The sequence below is a fragment of the Bombina bombina genome, chromosome 10, assembly GCF_027579735.1.
Source record: "Bombina bombina isolate aBomBom1 chromosome 10, aBomBom1.pri, whole genome shotgun sequence".
Classification (NCBI taxonomy): Eukaryota; Metazoa; Chordata; class Amphibia; order Anura; family Bombinatoridae; genus Bombina; species Bombina bombina.
This window is the reverse complement of record NC_069508.1, coordinates 96,324,840-96,337,975: the sequence shown is the minus strand read 5'-3', so window position 1 is coordinate 96,337,975 and position 13,136 is coordinate 96,324,840. Positions and strand designations below refer to the sequence as shown.

Here is a 13,136-nt window from a genome sequence, read left to right as displayed (position 1 = left end):
TTCATCTTGACAAATGTTTTAAAATTCGAATGTTTCTGTCACACCAGCATATGAATATTGAATGTAACAGCAGCATATTCAAATTCAACATTTGAATATAACATTGCAACATATACATATTGCATATATTGTTGATTCCTTTACTCTCTCTCCATGACGCTTAATACAATCAACAATTGAATTTGTATTCTATAATCTAATGCTACATTTTATGATTTTTTTTGCATGCAAAACAAGTAATGAATGTTTGACAAGTAATTCAACATTTGCAGACAGCTTTTATTACTTTTAATTAATGTACCATAACATTTGCCCAACCTTAGTCAATGAAATTTGTAGCAATTGTTATCATTTTACTGAGCAATATGTTATAAAACACAAAACTAACCTCTTGCAAGTCATAAACATTTTGTGTCTTTTTGATGGTCATTTGGAACAAGTTCAAGATTCCTCTGTAAATGTTGACAACAGTGTCTGAGACATCATCGGAGGCATAGATGTTTCCAACCCGTCCATTGTGGTATTCAAACTTTACAGGTTTTGTAAGCTGATCAGCAATTATTTTTGTCAACTTGGTTGACAGCGTAAATGGATCCTTTGGCCACACACCATTGTACTCCTTTATTTCTGGAGATTGAATCTAAAAAAATAGAATTTTTTTTGAAGGTGCACAAAAAGATGATGGATTTAGCTAGATATATAATACAATGTACACTATTACTAAAATGATTCTGTAGACAATGAAGGCAACATATTATACCCAATAAAAAATATTAAATCCCTAAAAGATCTATAAAATTCTAGTCAATCTTGAATTTTATAATTGCATTTATTTTATTAGAAATATTTTTAGTACTAGTTCTTAAAAACAAATTTCTATTGTCCTATGAATATATATTTATTACTTCAGCCAGTGTGCCTGGCTCAAATTAAATACCTACCATGGCAGCTGGTCAAGCCTGGGCACAGATGGGTGAAACTTTGTCAACTTTTAATTGTCACTGAATATATCTCATAATTGAATTTAGAGATATTGTTTCTCACCAATGGAATAAATGGAAATATTTGCTAATATATTTCTGTCTGGATTAGATCTTGGGCAGGATAAACAGTAGACATTTGCACCTAGATTACGAGTTTTGCCTTAGAGGTGTGTGGTGCTAACGAGCAGTTTATGCTCACCGCTCACTTGCAGACAACGCTGGTATTACGGGTTTTTAAAAACCCGGCGTTAACCGCAGAAAAGTGAGCGAAGAGCAAAATTTAGCTCCACCTCTCACCTCAATACCAGCGCTGCTTACGGTAGCGGTGAGCAGGTAAAACGTGCTTGTGCACGATTTCCCCATAGGAATCAATGGGGGAGAGCTGGCTGAAAAAAAACTAACACCTGCAAAAAAGCAGCGTAAAGCTCCTAACGCAACCCCATTGATTCCTATGGGGAAATACTTTTTATGTCTACACCTAACACCCTAACATGAACCCCAAGTCTAAACACCCCTAATCTTACACTTATTAACCCCTAATCTGCCGCCCCAACATCGCCGCAACCTACTTTATATTATTAACCCCTAATCTGCCGCTCCGGACACCGCCGCCGCCTACATTATAGTTATGAACCCCCTAATCTGCTGCCCCCAACATCGACAAACTCTACATTATATTTATTAACCCCTAATCTGCCGTCCCCAATGTCGCCACCACTATAATAAAGTTATTAACCTCTAAATCTAAGTCTATCCCTAACCCTAACCCCCCCTAACTTAAATTTAATTTAAATAAATCTAAATAAAATTAATACAATTCACTAAATTATTCCTATTTAAAACTAAATACTTACCTATAAAAGAAACCCTAAGCTAGCTACAATATAACTAATAGTTACATTGTAGCTATCTTAGGGTTTATTTCTATTTTACAGGCAACTTTGTATTTATTTTAACTAGGTACAATAGTTATTAAATAGTTATTAACTATTTAATAACTACCTAGCTAAAATAAATACAAATGTACCTGTAAAATAAAACCTAAACTAAGTTACAATTACACCTAACACTACACTATAATTAAATTACCTAAACTAAATACAATTAATTACAATTTAAAAAAAATATCTAAAGTACGAAAAAAAACCAACACTAAATTACAGAAAATAATAAAATAATTACAAGAATTTTAAACTAATTACACCTACTCTAACCCCCCTAACAAAATAAAAAAGCCCCCCAAAAATAAAAAAGCCCTACCCTACACAAAATTAAAAATAGCCCTTAAAAGGGCCTTTTGCTGGGGCAATGCCCCAAAGTAATCAGTTCTTTTACCTGAAAAAAAATTACAAATACCCTCCCAACATTAAAATCCACCACCCACACAACCAACCCTACGCTAAAACCCACCCAATTCCCCCTTAAAAAAACTTAACACTAAACCCTTTAAGATCACCCTACCGTGAGACGTCTTCATCCAACCGGGCAGAAGTGGTCCTCCAGACGTGCAGAAGTCTTCATCCAAGCCGGGCAGAAGAAGTCCTCCAGACGGGCAGAAGTCTTCATCTAGACGGCATCTTCTATCTTCATCCGGCACGGAGCGGGTCCATCTTCAAGACATCCGACGTGGAGCATCCTCTTCTTTCTTCGTCTGACGACTAAATGAAGGTTCCTTTAAATGACGTCATCCAATATGGTGTCCCTTCAATTCCGATTGGCTGATAGAATTCTATCAGCCAATCAAAATTAAGGTAGAAAAAATCCTATTGGCTGATGCAATCAGCCAATATGATTAAGCTTGCATTCTATTGGCTGATTGGAACAGCCAATAGAATGCCAGCTCAATCCTATTGGCTGATTGGATCAGCCAATAGGATTGAAGTTCAATCCTATTGGCTGATTGCATCAGCCAATAGGATTTTTTTCTACCTTAATTCCGATTGGCTGCTAGAATTCTATCAGCCATTCGGAATTGAAGGGACGCCATCTTGGATGACGTCATTTAAAGGAACCTTCATTCAGTCATCGGACGAAGAAAGAAGAGGATGCTCCACGTCGGATGTCTTGAAGATGGACCCGCTCCGCGCCGGATGGATGAAGATAGAAGATGCCGTCTAGATGAAGACTTCTGCCCATCTGGAGGACCTCTTCTGCCCGGCTTGGATGAAGACTTCTGCCCATCTGGAGGACCACTTCTGCCCGGTTGGGTGAAGATGTCTCACGTTAGGGTGATCTTCAGGGGGTTAGTGTTAGTTTTTTTTAAGGGGGGATTGGGTGGGTTTTAGAGTAGGGTTGGTTGTGTGGGTGGTGGGTTTTAATGTTGGGGGGTATTTGTAATTTTTTTTACAGGTAAAAGAGCTGATTACTTTGGGGCAATACCCCGCAAAAGGCCCTTTTAAGGGCTATTTGTAATTTAGTGTAGGGCTTTTTTTTATTTTGGGGGGCTTTTTTATTTTGTTAGGGGGATTAGAGAAGATGTAATTAGTTTAAAATTCTTTTAATTATTTTATTATTTTCTGTAATTTAGTGGGGGTTTTTTTTCGTACTTTAGATATTTTTTTTTAATTGTAATTAATTGTATTTAGTTTAGGTAATTTATTTAATTATAATGTAGTGTTAGGTGTAATTGTAACTTAGTTTAGGTTTTATTTTACAGGTAAATTTGTCTTTATTTTAACTAGGAAGTTATTAAATAGTTAATAACAATTTAATAACTATTCTACCTAGTTAAAATAAATACAAAGTTGCCTGTAAAATAAAAATAAACCCTAAGCTAGCTACATTGTTTCTATTAGTTATATTATAGCTAGCTTAGGGTTTATTTTATCAGTAAGTATTTAATTTTAAATAGGAATAATTTAGCTAATTATAGTAATTTTATTTAGATTTATTGTAATTATATTTAAGTTAGGGGGTGTTAGGGTTAGGGTTAGACTTAGATTTATGGGTTAATACATTTAATATAGGGGTTAATAAATGTAGGTACGTTTCTGCGATGTTAGGGCCGGCAGATTAGGGGTTAATAATATTTAAATAGTGTTTGCAATGCGGAAATGCGGCGGTTTAGGGGTTAATATATTTATTATAGTGGCGGCGATGTCCGGTTGGGAAGATTTGGGGTTAAAATTTTTATTTTAGTGTTTGTGATCTGGGGGGGCCTCGGTTTAGGGGTTAATAGGTAGTTTCTGGGTGTTAGTGTACTTTTTAGCACTATAGTTAAAGGGACACTCAAGTCAAAATTAAACGTTATGATTCAGATACAGCAGCAATTTTAAACAACTTTCCAATTTACTTCCATTAAGAATATGTGCACAGTCTTTTTATAATTACACTTTTTGAGTCACCAACTCCTACTGAGCATGTGCAAGAATTCACAGACTATACGTATATGCATTTGTGATTGGCTGATGGCTGTCACATGGTACAGGGGGAGTGGAAATAGACATAACTGCGCAATTTATTTAACAAAAATCTACTTCTCATTTGAAGTTCAGACTAAGTGCTATTGCATTGTCTTCTTATCATGCATTTGTTAATTATGCAAATCTACAGTGTTGACTGGTCCTTTAAGAGTTTTATGCTACAGCGTTATAGTGTAAAACTCTTAACTACTGACTTTAAAATGCGGTATCAGGCTTTACAGGAGAGGGTCTACCACTCACTTTTGGTCAGACTCGTAATACCGGCGCTATGCAAGTCCCATTGAAAATATAGGATACGCAATTGACGTAAGTGGATTTGCGGTATTTCTGAGTCTGGCCAAAAAAGTGAGCAGTGAGCCTGTCATTTCAAGACTCATAATACCAGCGGGCACTAAAAAGCAGCGTTGGGACCTCTCAACGCTGCTTTTAACCCTAATGCACAACTCGTAATCTAGCCGTGTGTCACAAAACTGGTACAGAGATACCATCTACAGGGTAGAAATTTAAAGTACAACTACACCATACATCAAATGTGTTAATGCCAGCAACAAATACATGTTACATCCCAAAGCAGGGCTTATGGCAGGTCCAGCCCCTGCCTGGAAAAGTATAGCAGTGCAATAAATGTGAAGGCAAGGAGACCTGACCTGACATAGGCTCCTCATTGGTGTAACACACCTATTTTACAACATGTACGATGTACTGGAATATGAGACAGATTTAAATTTTATAGAAAACAAAAAATGTGAAAAAGTGAGGACATTATGTCATCTTGCCTCACTTGTATCCAGTGATATATTTTAATATGTGCATACACACTTAAAATGTCTTAATTAGGAGACTGGTATTCTTGCAGCTACAGCTTATATGACAAATGGGTGAGGAAAGCCAAAAACTACCAGTCGGACCAGTGGTCCTCAACAGAAATCTTCATTTATAAAATAGCCATTCCAGTTCTGGTTAAAAGTACAATTAATATCCAATATTTAGTATCAACATTTAAATGTTTAATTTTTACCTTGAGAAGATACATCCTCTGAGCAAAGGATTTGATCTCAAATTTGCAGTTCACTTTAATACCAGACCGTGCCAAGCCATTTTCAGGAAATCCATTCAGAATAACAGCCTCATAGTTATATACAATAGTTTTGCTTTGGCTAAAAACGGGCTCTAAAATATATTAACATTATAGTATTAATCAATCAGCTATTACATTTATAGCATTACACAAAACAGCATACATATAAGATATGTTAGACCTACCTATATCTGATCGTTCAGAGCCTATAAGTAAAACAGAAAGAAACTTATGAGATTTGTCAGAATTGTAATGGATTTTATTACAGGAAAATTAGGTCCAAATATTTCTTAAAATAAAATATAGTATTGCAAAACAAAGATCTGTTTGAATCTGCTCTACACTTGAGGGTCCCAAACACACCAGGTTTTACAAGTTAAAGACTGATATTTATTTATAAAATTATAAGTATACACTAATATACGATTTGGAGAAAAATTATGTAACCTATTTTGTAAATGCAAATTAGTTGTTAAATCACCCTTCACATCCAACATGCATAGCCAAAATCAGTACAAGTTGGTTATTTAAAATAAATATATATATGACTTGCTTTTAGAATGAAAGCAAGTCAAATATTCATAAATCCATAAATATTCAATTTGCAACCATATTGCCAAATCCATCCAAATTTAAAGCCAGGGATCATAATTTGAACATACTGTTGATCTTAAAGGCCTAATTATATCAAATCTCTGGTTAAATTGATAGATACAAATATTTGTTTCTAACCCTTTAGACTAGGTATAATTAATTTGAAATTTTAATATTAAGTTTTGGAAACTGAAATTGAATTCCAAGGATTATTAGTTAGTGAAGAAAAAGTTGTCCAGTCAAAGCTATAGGGACATTATACAGTTTTTGTTTATGTAGTAAAAACAGCTTAGTAATATACTTTAATTTTTATTATTTTTATTAAATAATTGTATCCCCTTTCCCTGCAATTTAATTCTAAAAATTGTGGAATTTCCCATTCCAGTTAGAAGTGGAAGTCATTGGTTGAACACTCTAGTGAATCAGCTGTCGCTGATTGGCTTGAACAGAGAAGGAAACCTAGGTTACATTATGGTGGTGCCCATTGCTTTATGAAGACACTTATTTTATTTAATATTTAAAATGATAATATTAATTTAAAAAAAATTATATATATATATATATATATATATATATAGTATATATATTTATACATACTGTATATATATTAATCTCAGGCTAATTTTGCTTTGAATACATAATTCTATCTAGCATTTGTTTATTTAGGCCTAGATTTGGAGTTTTGTCGGTAAGGACCGCGTAGCTAACGCCGGCTTTTTTCTAGCCGCACCATAAAAATAACTCTGGTATTGAGAGTCCACATAAAGGCTGTGTTAGGCTCCAAAAAAGGAGCGTAGAGCATTTTTAACGCAGCTTCAACTCTCAATACCAGAGTTGCTTACTCAAGCAGCCAGCCTCAAAAACGTGCTCGTGCACGATTCCCCCATAGAAAACAATGGGGCTGTTTGAGCTGAAAAAAAACCTAACACCTGCAAAAAAAGCTGCGTTCAGCTCTTAACGCAGCCCCATTGTTTGCTATGCGGAAACACCTCCTAAGTCTGCACCTAACACCCTAACATGTACCCCGAGTCTAAACACCCCTAACCTTACACTTATTAACCCCTAATCTGCCGTCCCCGCTATCGCTGACACCTGCATTTTATTTTTAAACCCCTAATCTGCCGCTCCGTAAACCGCCGCTACTTACATTATCCTTATGTACCCCTAATCTGCTGCCCCTAACACCGCCGACCCCTATATTATATTTATTAACCCCTAATCTGCCCCCCACAACGTTGCCTCCACCTGCCTACACTTATTAACCCCTAATCTGCCGACCGGACCGCACGGCTATTATTATAAAGTTATTAACCCCTAATCCGCCTCACTAACCCTATAATAAATAGTATTAACCCCTAATCTGCCCTCCCTAACATCGCCGACACCTAACTTCAAACATTAACCCCTAATCTGCCGACCGGAGCTCACCGCTATTCTAATAAATGTATTAACCCCTAAAGCTAAGTCTAACCCTAACACTAACACCCCCCTAAGTTAAATATAATTTTATTCTAACGAAATAAATTAACTCTTATTAAATAAATTATTCCTATTTAAAGCTAAATACCTGTAAAATAAATCCTAATATAGCTACAATATAAATTATAATTACATTGTAGCTATTTTAGGATTAATATTTATTTTACAGGCAACTTTGTAATTATTTTAACCAGGTACAATAGCTATTAAATAGTTAAGAACTATTTAATAGTTACCTAGTTAAAATAATTACAAAATTACCTGTAAAATAAATCCTAACCTAAGTTACAATTAAACCTAACACTATACTATCATTAAATTAATTAAATAAAATACCTACAATTACCTACAATTAAACCAAACACTACACTATCAATACATTAATTAAATACAATACCTACAAATAAATACATTTAAATAAACTAACTAAAGTACAAAAAATAAAAAAGAACTAAGTTACAAAAAATAAAAAAATATTTACAAACATAAGAAAAATATTACAACAATTTTAAACTAATTACACCTACTCTAAGCCCCCTAATAAAATAACAAAGCCCCCCAAAATAAAAAAATGCCCTACCCTATTCTAAATTACTAAAGTTCAAAGCTCTTTTACCTTACCAGCCCTGAACAGGGCCCTTTGCGGGGCATGCCCCAAGAAGTTCAGCTCTTTTGCCTGTAAAAAAAAACATACAATACCCCCCCCCCAACATTACAACTCACCACCCACATACCCCTAATCTAACCCAAACCCCCATTAAATAAACCTAACACTAAGCCCCTGAAGATCTTCCTACCTTGTCTTCACCCTGCCAGGTTCACCGATCGGTCCAGAAGAGCTCCTCCGATGTCCTGATCCAAGCCCAAGCGGGGGGCTGAAGAGGTCCATGATCCGGCTGAAGTCATCATCCAAGCGGGAGCTGAAGAGGTCCATGATCCGGCTGAAGTCTTCATCCAAGCGGGGCAGAAGAGGTCTTCCATCCGATTGAAGTCTTCATCCAAGCGGGATCTTCTATGGTCATCCATCCGGAGCGGAGCGGCAGGATCCTGAAGACCTCCGACGCGGAACATCCATCCTGGCCGACGACTGAACGACAAATGACGGTTCCTTTAAATGACGTCATCCAAGATGGCGTCCCTCGAATTCCGATTGGCTGATAGGATTCTATCAGCCAATCGGAATTAAGGTAGGAATATTCTGATTGGCTGATGGAATCAGCCAATCAGAATCAAGTTCAATCCGATTGGCTGATTGGAATTAGGTGTAATTAGGGTTAGTGATTAGAGGTTAATAACTTTATTATAGTAGCGGTGTGGTCCGCTCGGCAGATTAGGGGTTAATAAGTGTAGGCAGGTGGAGGCGACGTTGAGGGGGGCATATTAGGGGTTAATATATATAATATAGGGGTCGGCGGTGTTAGGGGCAGCAGATTAGGGGTACATAAGTATAATGTAGGTGGCGGCGCTTTGTGGTCGGCAGATTAGGGGTTAATTATTGTAGGTAGCTGGCTGCGACGTTGTGGGGGGCAGGTTAGGGGTTAATAAACATAATATAGGGGTCGGCGGTGTTAGGGGCAGCAGATTAGGGGTACATAAGTATAACGTAGGTGGCGGTCGGCAGATTAGGGGTTAAAAAAAATTTAATCGAGTGGCAGCGATGTGGGGGGACCTCGGTTTAGGGGTACATAGGTAGTTTATGGGTGTTAGTGTACTTTAGAGTACAGTAGTTAAGAGCTTTATGAACCGGCGTTAGCCCAGAAAGTTCTTAACTACTGACTTTTTTCCTGCGGCTGGAGTTTTGTCGTTAGATGTCTAACGCTCACTTCAGACACGACTCTAAATACCGGAGTTAGAAAAATCCCATTGAAAAGATAGGATACGCAATTGACGTAAGGGGATCTGCTTTATGGAAAAGTTGCGGCTGAAAAGTGAGCGTTAGACCCTATTTTGAGTGACTCCAAATACCGGAGGTAGCCTAAAACCAGCGTTAGGAGCCTCTAACGCTGGTTTTCATGGCTAACGCCAAACTCCAAATCTAGGCCTTAGTGTTTAGTGTCCTTTTAAAGATAGAGAATAGACATAATTTATCAGCTTAACTGCTGCAATTACTACTTACTAGTCAGAGATTAGTGTACATATATCATCTACTGACTTGCTTAAGTATGTAGACTTACTTGTATGTAACTTACTGTCTTTTTTATGTTTTGTGTGACCTTCTCGAATGTTTAAAGTAAGGTAGAAGTGTGTTTTATTTAGGACATGAAAGACTGCTTTACCCAAATATACTTCTATATGATTGTATAATTATCACCCCAAGTAGAGTTCGTTAGCATGCATAAAAGCTGATAGGATTGATTTTAATACTATATTGCCCATGCCAATAAAGACAAATAGTATGGCAACCCCGAACAATTCATAATCTCTAATGCTGCTTTTATTTTCTGTGATTTCTACATTTATAAATGGAGCTGGCCCACAAAGATCTGGAAAGTCACTTCACATCTCAAATACATTTTAAAGGATAGCATAAGTATTATTGAAATAATTATTATTAAATGGTTGAGTTGATTTCTGAATGAATTAAGCTGAGCCCAGTACACATATGTGAATCCCTTATTTATGAATTATTTTACTTACCCGCCACAGCAAGCAGAAATGCTAGGATGATTCCCCTCATGGTGGCGAATGCAGAACTAAGAGCAACCTGCTCTATTTATAATAGTAAATCTGAAACACGTGATACAATTTTGGCTCATTCACATCTCTTTATCAGTTTGTGCAAACAATTCTTAATTCACATTGAAAAAGAACTTCAGAGAAAATTGTGAACATTTCTTAAAAAAAAAAACTACAACAAATATATGTTAACAGCAGTAACAAAACATATCTAATTAAATTCAATTTTAATTTAGTTCTTAAAAAAAGAATAATTGTATTTTGTATCATTGTATAAATTCTGGTTTTAGATAAGTTACAGATTAGATTAACTTTGCCAGGGTAAAAATGACCCAATAATGATCAACTACTGTTATCTTTTGAAAATGATTGTGAATAATCAAACAAATATCAGCATGAAGGACACAAAAAAAATAAGCCATAGTGCAGACTTTTTATTATTAAAAGCTACATTCACAATAATACAAATATTTTAACAGCATTTTTCAAATTTAGAATTATATATATATATATATATGTCCCTTGTGTGACTTGTTTAAATTAATACTTTAAAGCAGGATATAAAAAATACCTTATAGTAATAAAGATTTAAATGAAGAAATAAATATTTTACTAATTAGGTAATGTACATGTGTAAAAAATAGGCTAATCAATAACTATGTGCTCATTGCAATTTGGAATAGATAAATTCTTATATAAATGTGAATTCAATCTACAATCATTGGCACAATATTAAATTATATAGATTTGAATTAATTATAAAGTAGAAAGATATAAATTTACATGGAGGACTGAAAAATAAATTCCACTATACCCAGACTAGAAAAATTTGAAGGAAATTAGTGTAAAAATAAAATATAAAAAAATATATAGGACTAGATTACAAGTGGCGTGCTATTTAGCACTCTTGCTCAAACGTAATCTTTTTGCGCACATGGGTTAGCACGCATATTACTACTTGAAAGTAAAAGTGTTGCGCACGAGCAAATCCCACCACGCACTAATTTAAGGACCTCAGATATTGCAACCACACTTTTTCTCCCCATAGATTTTAATGGACAACGCTGAAGAAAATAAACTAACACTTATCGCTTACACGTTAGGCTGACAGAAGTTATTATATCATAAGCAAATACCACCACACACTAATTTAAGGACCTCAGATATCGCAACCACACTTTTTCTCCCCATAGATTTTAATGGACAACGCTGAAGAAAATAAAACTAACACTTATCGCTCACATGCTAGACCGACAGAAGTTATTAAAATATCACATTCCAATATTTTTAACATACAGGAATTTTATTTTATTTTAAATAGATAATTCTACATATATATCTGTATATCTTTTCCTATAGATATATAGCTATGGGTATATATTTTACATTTACATAATCACATATATGTATATAGAAATATATTTAAAAATACAAATTAAAACAAATTCTATTTTAAGAACATGGGAATGTAAACTATGTGTAATGCATTTCAGGTTTTGCGCTTTAGGTCTAACGTGGTGTCTGGTTTGCACACATGAAGAGTTAGTTATCTTAAATCTATTCTAAATAATCCAGAGAATATATATAAATACATATATATATATATATATATATATATATATATATATATATATATATATATATATATATATATATATTACAGAATCTATAATCATTTTAATAATTAATTTAATAATTTTTTTTTTTTTTTCCAACTTCTTTTTATTAAGAATCCAAAAATGCATGCAACAAAGCATTACAGTTATTCTTGAGTACATTACAAACGTTACAGAGTGGATTCCATTCTTAATAAAATTAACAATAAACAAAAATAATTGTAGCATCACATCTCTCCGTGTCTCTGTACATCTCATAGAATTATTAAAGTGTACACTTTGTTTTAGCTCCTAGTCCAGTGCAGTCTGTATAACGTTTTTAGGTATGTATACTTCAAGTGTTATGCGGTTCCCTCTGGTTCAGTATGTTTAATTTTGTTTTTGTTTTTTCCTCAGGAACTGTTCCCACACTGCCTGTGATTCAATGAATGGGTCTCTATTTTCTAGTTTATATGTACTATATTCTTCTAGCTCAAGCAAGTTAGTAACTTTTGATCTCCACATTTTCAGGGAGGGGATTTCTTTAGACTTCCAGTTTTTAGCAATAAGGACTCTTACGCTATTCACCATTACTCTAAACAGGGGCTTGTACATCTTGTTAGGGAGTCCAATAGATTTGTTTAGCAACCAGATCCTTGGGTCTAGGGGAAGGGTTGTTTGTAAAATGCCTTCAATTTCCGTTATAATATCTCTCCAGTACTGATTGATTAGGTTGCACCACCACCACATGTGGCCCATGCCGCTGCCCACATGCCCGCACCTCCAGCATCTGTTGTTGGTTTTAGGGAACAATCTGTGCAAGCGCTTCGGAGTTAAGTACCAACAATGTAGCAGTTTATAGTTTATCTCCAATTTGGCTGATGATGTGGAGGAGGATTTTGTATTTTGGAAAATAGTGGTCGCCATCTGGGGGGTGATGGTTGTACCTAGTTCCTTTTCCCATGTCTCAATGTAGTATGGCATGTGCCCCGGGGGGGGGGGTTGTGTGTAAAGTCTGTGAATGTGAGACAGGGTGTGTTTTAGAGGTGGGGTTGCAGTGAATAGTCTCTCAAGGTTAGTTAGTGGGCGGGTTAGGTTAAGAGTGTGTTTATGGGTTGTGATGTAATGGTGTACCCTTCTGTATGAAAACCAACTAGACGCCCAGGAGATGTTCAAGTCCTTCAGGTGTTCCTGTGAGGAGACCCGTTCGTTCTCTATTATTTGGTATGTATCTAATTCCATGGGGGAATTCGGTAGTGCCTTAAGCGAAAATTCATTGTTATAAGTTAAAGAGGTTAGTGGGCCAGGC

General features: G+C 35.4%; 1 protein-coding gene across 5 annotated transcripts in view; it reads right to left on the bottom strand.

The window, feature by feature from the left end:
• Window positions 1-10,235, bottom strand: part of LOC128640824 (vitellogenin-A2) — a 67,735-nt gene extending 57,500 nt beyond the window's left edge. For all 5 annotated transcript variants that reach the window (XR_008399396.1, XR_008399397.1, XR_008399398.1 and 2 more), the window contains exons 1-4: window positions 10,194-10,235; window positions 5,669-5,689; window positions 5,424-5,575; window positions 389-640 (exon numbers count right to left, since the gene is read on the bottom strand). Coding sequence is in view for 2 of the 5 variants with exons in the window: in XM_053693248.1 (XP_053549223.1) it covers window positions 389-640; window positions 5,424-5,575; window positions 5,669-5,689; window positions 10,194-10,233 (465 nt within the window). In the remaining 3 variants the exon portion in view is untranslated. The remainder of the gene's footprint in view (window positions 1-388; window positions 641-5,423; window positions 5,576-5,668; window positions 5,690-10,193) is intronic.
• Between the last annotated feature and the right edge of the window lie 2,901 nt (window positions 10,236-13,136).